We start from the raw sequence: 6,981 nt of genomic DNA, 5'->3' as shown, positions 1-6,981 counted from the left end.
CAAACCCCCCCCCCACCCCCCTTCTCTGCTGCTTCCCATCCTCCTTCAGTGACAGAGGCAAGGAGAGCATTGAATCATGACATCATAATTCACCAGCTCCTGTTTTCACGGTTAAATCAATATCAGTGTGTCCGAGTCAAGGTTGGAGGCTGGCCTTCACAGCTCAGCTCTTCCTACTTCTTTCTCATAGAAAATCATATAAATTGTCCCTAAAATAATTAAGCCTTCAGATCTGTCGCTGGCCTATATTTTTTACCAGCTCCTGTCTGATAAACAGCACTGCCAGAGAGTCAAGGTAATGCTGAGAATAGAACCGGGCTCTGATTCCTTGTCTGTCTGTGCCTCTCTCTTCCTTTTTCCTTTTCTCTCATAATCAGTTTAATTAACCCAGCCTATTCACTACTGCTGTTCACCTCCAGTGTTTCATTTTACACTTACACTTTGCCATCAGGTTGAAATGTCACATATTTAATATTTTATTTGAGCCTTTATTAACCTTTCACAGGTGAGCAAAAGATAGTTGGCTGATTTTATATCATTGTCTGTCTACTGTCTTGCAAAAATGTCCTTTTATAGGGCTGTGTATTTAATATGTGAGAGAACTGAAAGGTGTGTGTGTGTGTGTGTGTGTGTGTGTGTGTGTGTGTCAGATAGAGAGAACAGGAGAGGAAGAGGTAGGGAAGGAGGAGGTGCCTGAGTCTGGGGAGGCGGAATATGCAGAGAGTCTGAACAAGCTCAGCAAGCGCAGGGACAGACGGGAGCTAATATAAATGTGCTGCCCTTCAATCGGGGCTATCAGGGGCTAAGAAAACAGCGCTACCTGTGTCACTGACCTCCGGCGCTTCAAAGAGACAGCGGGACGCGCCTAGCTCCAGCGGCCATGGCCACGCTGGATGGCTGCCGCTGTCGGGGTGCCAGCGGCCGAAACAACAACAGCATCCTCTATAGCATTTTAAAAAGTGACAGCCTTGCGACCGCCGAGGAGCAGCAGCAGCAGCAGCAGCAGCAGCAGCAGCAACAGCAGCAACAACAACATCCCCAACAACAACAACAAACACTGCAACACTTGTTCCACAAGACTTCCTCTTCCTCCTCCTCCTCCTCCTCAGCCCCAGCCTCGCTGCAGGAGCTCCGGCAGCAGGCTTGCTCCTGCGGCTCCACACGGCGCCGAGGTGTCCTTCGCTCCCCGCAGGTGACGTGCAAAGCCGCGTCGGCGGTTCTGGTGAAGACGCTGCGGTTCGTGAAAAACGTCCCCTGCTTTCGCGAGTTGCCGGAGGACGACCAACTGATGCTGATCCGAAGCGGCTGGGCACCCTTGCTCGTACTGGGGCTCGCACAGGACCGAGTGGACTTTGAGACCACGGAGACCGTGGAGCCGAGCATGCTGCAGCGCATCCTCACGGGTTTACCGGACAGGCAGAGCGAGGCTCTGGCCGGCCAGAGCAGCAGAGGAGCAGTCGGGGTCTCTGTCGTAGATATCGAAGCTATCAAAGCTTTCCTGAAGAAGTGCTGGAGTGTGGATATCAGTACGAAGGAGTACGCGTATCTGAAAGGAGCCGTGCTGTTCAACCCAGGTAGGTCAGGGTTTTCATACCTGTGCATCAAACGTCTTTAACACAGGTGACACACACTGACTTATAAGTGCAGACCGTCAGAGCATTATAATGGCTATGTCATTAAAATATGCTTATTGATAAGCTATTATGCGACTGTGTCAGAAGTTTTGTTTATTTGGAAAGTATTGACCTAATATTCATGGACAAGATGAATACTTACTTATTACTTAATGTATTCTGAAGTTTTCTATCAATAACTTTGTATCATTGAAATTGATAGAAGGTGCCATTAATCCACACAGGCCTACACAAGTCCACATGTTGTCATTTCACATGTAGGAGTTTAGATAATAAACAGGTTTCACCTCTTACTGATATTTGCTTATATTTACACCATGCTGTGTGGAAACCATACTGAACTTTCTCCACATTCTCACTTTCATCTCCCTCTCCATTACACTTACTCTCCTCCCCCTTCCTCTCGCCTCTCCTCATGCTGACCCCAGACCTGGAGGGCTTGCGCTGCCTCCACTACATCCAGTCTCTGCGTCGGGAGGCGCACCAGGCTCTGAACGAGCATGTCAGGCTGATCCATCGCGAAGACACAACACGGTTTGCCAAGCTGCTCATAGCTCTGTCCATGCTGAGGGCCATCAGCCCGCCGGTGGTCGCCCAGCTCTTCTTCAGACCCGTCATAGGGACCGTCAACATAGAGGAGGTGCTCATGGAGATGTTCTACGGGAAGTAGGTCACAGTCCATAGAAGTCTGAGGTGAATTCAGCAGATTCAGCTGCCAGGTGGACTGAAATGCTCCAAGCTCTTATTGGGTAGGGGGTGAGGGCAGATGAAGAGAATATTAGTGACTGAATTTGCAACTACTGTGTGTGGAAGATCTTCAAAGGCTGTGAAAGGACCAACACAGGCAAGAGACTGTGTGTGTGCATGTGAGAATGAAAGAGAGCGTGATGAGGGTAAGAGATGTGTTATGAGAGAGGAAAAATACAAAGCAGCTGCTGGAATTCCTAATTTATTTGTTTTTATATATAATATTTTTCTATAATAAAAAGAATACTCTCTGAGCTGTTTATTTGTTATACTGTACTTCTACCCTTGTGTGTGTGATCTCAGCTCTAATTGCAGACACACTTTCCAGTGAAGCAAGTGTGAAATCAGACCTAGACAGAATCTTATGTAGAAGATAATAGTGTCACCGCGTAAATCTGACGTATATCACCTTGTAAAATCTGACCTCAACTGATTCATGTCAGCTACTGTTTACAGAAGTTATTGACATAGAGTTTTATTACGTCAACTAAGATGAGAAAGCCGCAGTTTGGTTATTCACACCAGCTGTTCACTGTCCAGTACAGCAGGTAAGTCAGAGAGTTCACGTGTTTGTGAAGTCTGTATTCTAGTTTTTCTAAATAGTAGCGACAGGCCAGGTTAGACCAGAGTGCAACAGTATACCACACACACACACACACACACACACACACACACACACACACACTGAAGTAAAAAGCGCCTCAGGTAATGTTCTACCTGTTCTCCAACTCTGGCCACTGCAGTGTAATTTTGTGGATACAAACTAAGATGCCCTTAGCGTTAAGTATCTAGGGAAAGGATGGAGGACTTTCTCATGAGGAAAAAAAAAAATCTATCTATAACCTGCAGAGGAAAAGCGTCTGGAAATTGCACAAAAAGGCAACGGTAGTTAGATTAGGCTTGTGGTATCATCATTATACAGCATTTGGTTACATTTATTCTATAAAGACTTACCTGATGAAACACTGTACAACGAGAATATTCACCTTGGACAATGGGGCAAAGACTTCCTGCTGTTACAGTACACACAGTCTGACCAAATGGTTTTATGAAACTGAGTCCCTGGACACCTGATTCCTGCTTCCAGCAGGTAGAATACTTAGTCACTGTTCAAAGGCCAGATGGCCTGTACCTGTGCTCGGTCCCTGTGGCTTTGTTTTGGCCCACTCTGACAAAATAACCTGGCCAGAAGGTTAGTATTTTACATTTAGATATGCCCTGCTCTGCCTGCTTTAGGATTAGGAAGTCCTCAGGTCTTTTAGCAATACCACAATGTAGAAACACTCTGATACAAGTGCTGCATTCAAAGTAAAAGTACTGATGTATAAGCTTAAAAATATACTGAAAGTACCAAAAGTAAAAGTGTTTTTTATTAGGGATGCCACGATACCAGAAGTTTGGTAGTCCAACAAAGGTCCACAATTCTCAACACCAGTAAAAAAAAAAAAGCAAAAGACTGCCACACACACACACACACACACACACACACACACACACACACACACACATATATGAAACTATCAATTTAAAAAGTCAGTGTTATATATTGACAGACTGAGTGGTAATGACCCTGCTAATGTTGCACCCTGCTAACATTAGGAGCTGTAGCTAACTCTTAGCCTAAACAAGCTAACGTTAGCCTCTGTGAACGTTGTGTGAAACATGGCTACAACAGATGTCAGCTCTCACAATTCACAAACAACAATGGTAACAAGTCAGGACATTAACACTTTCACGACACGTTGTTAATACAATTTTAACAACTGAAACTGACTCACCCCCGAAGTCTGTGTACAGATGCGGACGTCTGTCTTTGAGCTGCTCAGATAAGTTTGAGCAGTTTCCTCCTTTCATTTGAAACGCTCTGTAGCACCGTGTTGCAGACTGGACGTGACTCCTGCTTGACTTTAACTTCTCCCTGATGGTCCGAGTCAAATACTAAATATCTCCATGCACCAGCCTTGCCGTGTTTTTATTATTATTATTTTTTTTGTTTACAAAAGTAGTGGTGGACCTGTTGCTGCCATTTCACGTGTTGTTGTTATTGCTTACTGGGCCTGCTTTCTTCTTCTCTTGAAGTTTGTTGTCAGACCTCGAGGCCTTTGCGTCTATTATACTGCCCTCGTCAGTTGGAGAAGAATCACACCGACAGTACCTTTGGTACATCGACTTGGTATCAAAGTATCGGTTCTCGTGACATCCCTTCTCATTATGCAGAATTTCTTATTTCAGAATAATGTGTATTATATTATAATAATTTATTTATTTATGTGAGCGTCACTTAAACATTGCAGTTAATAACTTTATATAGCCTACTGCTGGGTAGCGTGTATTATCATCTCTTAATTTCTAATGATACGTCATAATTTATTTGTTGATTATATTTTGTATAACCTATCTGAACCTGCAGAGTAACTGCTAACCATACAATTAAATAACTGAAAATAAGGAAAGTAAATAAATTTAGTGGAGTAAAAAGTACAATATTTGCCTCTAAAATGTAACGGAGCACAAGAGGAAATACTCAAGTAAAAGTACAAGAAACTCGCAATTCTACCAAAGTCTAGTACTTTGTTACGTTTCAGCACTGTACAACAGAGGAAGAAAAAATGAAGTAATGAGAAAGAGAGACATACATCTTCTCTGCTGAGAGGAAAGTTAGAGAAAGTTTTCTCTCTCAGTCAGAGAACCACCGGATCATGAAATGGCCTCTTGTTTCTGTGTAGACATTAAAACTGGGAGCATTGCCATCAGTGGCTGTGCAACAGCAACAGCATATGGATGCTGACTGTGTGTGTGTGTTTGTGTGTGAGAGAGAGATAGAGAGAGAGAGAGAGAGAGAGAGAGGCACAGAGTGAAGGGCAGGAGGAGGTATATTGTCACACAGTCACATAGCAGGAGGGTTTCAGCAACAGCCTTATTAAACGCTCTTTGATGTAGAGTGAAAATGAGCAGTGAGAACAATAGTATCATCAGCCACGTTCCTGTGCCTGGGGGTGGGGTGGGGGGGGGCACAGCCATTAACCAGTGTTGTATGTTTATCAGCTAGAAAATCGTCTGTTAGGACAAATGAACAAAATAACAAAAATTAATTGCCAGCAATTTCATCAAATTGCCATCTAGTTTTTCAACAAAAAATCCATGAAGAGATGTTTACAAGAACAGTAGGATCTTCATGTGGACCTCAAAGTACCAGGCTTTGCCCCTGGCCTATTTTTGACTCCAGTTCAGCACAGACTAACCACGTGCAATGGAAATGGAAAGGCACTGGAACAAAGGAGGTGCAGACACAAATAAGCAGGGCCATGAAAAAATGAAATACCAATTGATCACACACCTCCTGGTGGTCTGATAAGACATTGCAGGAAAAGATTAAAATGACACACACACAAACACACACACACACACACACAGAGACACAGAGACACACACACACACACACACACACACACACACACACACACACACACACAGAGACAGACAGACACACACACACACACATGCCACTGTGGACTTTGCTCTGAAGACATTCTTATTCCTGTCTGCCTCCTCTATGTGTTCCCTTTCGATGGGACCTATTTTCTCTCCAATTAAGTCCTTAATTGCTCTGGGTAATAAAGACTCTATTAATTCTGTGTCTGCTAATAAAACTCCAGCTGTCTGGTTCAGAGGCTGCCAACATGCAACAGTCACCAGCTCCAGTTGCGGTTGACAACATGTTGTGTGTGCGTGCATGTGTGCATGCCTCCAAATGTCGGCATCATTTATTAAAAAAAAACAAAAAAACACAGCCAAAGTAAATTCCAGAGGTTGTGGTTAAATTATTTTTCATTGATGCTGCTAGCACTGTTTTTTTTCTTTGTGTTTGCATAGTCTGAAACCATCTTAGCCCCTCTATGCACCCTAGCACGAACAAAACTGTCCATCCTCTTTCTTTTATGGTAACAAACTCAGTCTTCATCCCTTCCTCTGCCTTTAACTCTGCCAGTGTGTCCCAGTCTTTTTCCTCTGCCCCAGTTTCTCTTTTTTGCTCTTCTCTCCTGGGATTGACAGAGAATCAGTAAATCTGCTTTCTGTTTCTGTGTTTACCCCTTGTAGGTAGTGTTTATCCCCAGGAGATGGCAGTGTTTGGCAGCACTCAAACACTGTTGTGTTTTAAAAAAAGAAAGTCAGGCATCAAATGAGATTTCTTGGCTTTAAGCCAAAACATATTTGGCAAATATCAGTCTATTTAAAAAAGAAAAAAGAAAAAAGAAAAAGAGAGGTGATCTTTTTGTGTTTTCTGCTGCTATCTGGCAGGATGGAGAGATACATGGGGAAAATGAGGAGAGAGTAACAGTGATGGCACGTAATAAATGTCCCCAGCCAGTAATGAACCAAATGAAACGGCAGTTGTATGATATGTGCTCTAGCCTACTAGGCCTCAGAGAGTTATCAGCACATTTTAAACAGTCATATTCCTATCATAAGCTCCATTATTACACACTGTGCAAATTATGACCTTTCTTTCTTCGCCCACTGTATTGACAGTCTGCTGTAAAAGGGTATGGTGTTATGTTATTTGTTTCTTACAGTGAAAGAATAATTGGAAGAACACACA

General features: G+C 43.5%; 1 protein-coding gene across 1 annotated transcript; it reads left to right on the top strand.

Annotated features, from left to right (window-relative positions):
- Positions 1-724: 724 nt before the first annotated feature.
- On the top strand, positions 725-2,567 carry nr0b1 (nuclear receptor subfamily 0, group B, member 1). The gene is made up of 2 exons (XM_023400700.2): positions 725-1,574; positions 2,063-2,567. Exons 1-2 carry the CDS (start codon positions 881-883, stop codon positions 2,302-2,304), a joined length of 936 nt encoding a protein of 311 aa, XP_023256468.1. The 5' UTR covers positions 725-880; the 3' UTR covers positions 2,305-2,567.
- Positions 2,568-6,981: the final 4,414 nt, after the last annotated feature.

Source organism: Seriola lalandi, unplaced genomic scaffold, assembly GCF_002814215.2.
Source record: "Seriola lalandi dorsalis isolate HSWRI2012SDOR001 ecotype SW California unplaced genomic scaffold, Sedor1 jcf7180002052929, whole genome shotgun sequence".
NCBI classification, from domain to species: domain Eukaryota; kingdom Metazoa; phylum Chordata; class Actinopteri; order Carangiformes; family Carangidae; genus Seriola; species Seriola lalandi.
Note: the sequence above shows the minus strand (reverse complement) of the source record. Positions and strands in the feature narration are given on the sequence as shown.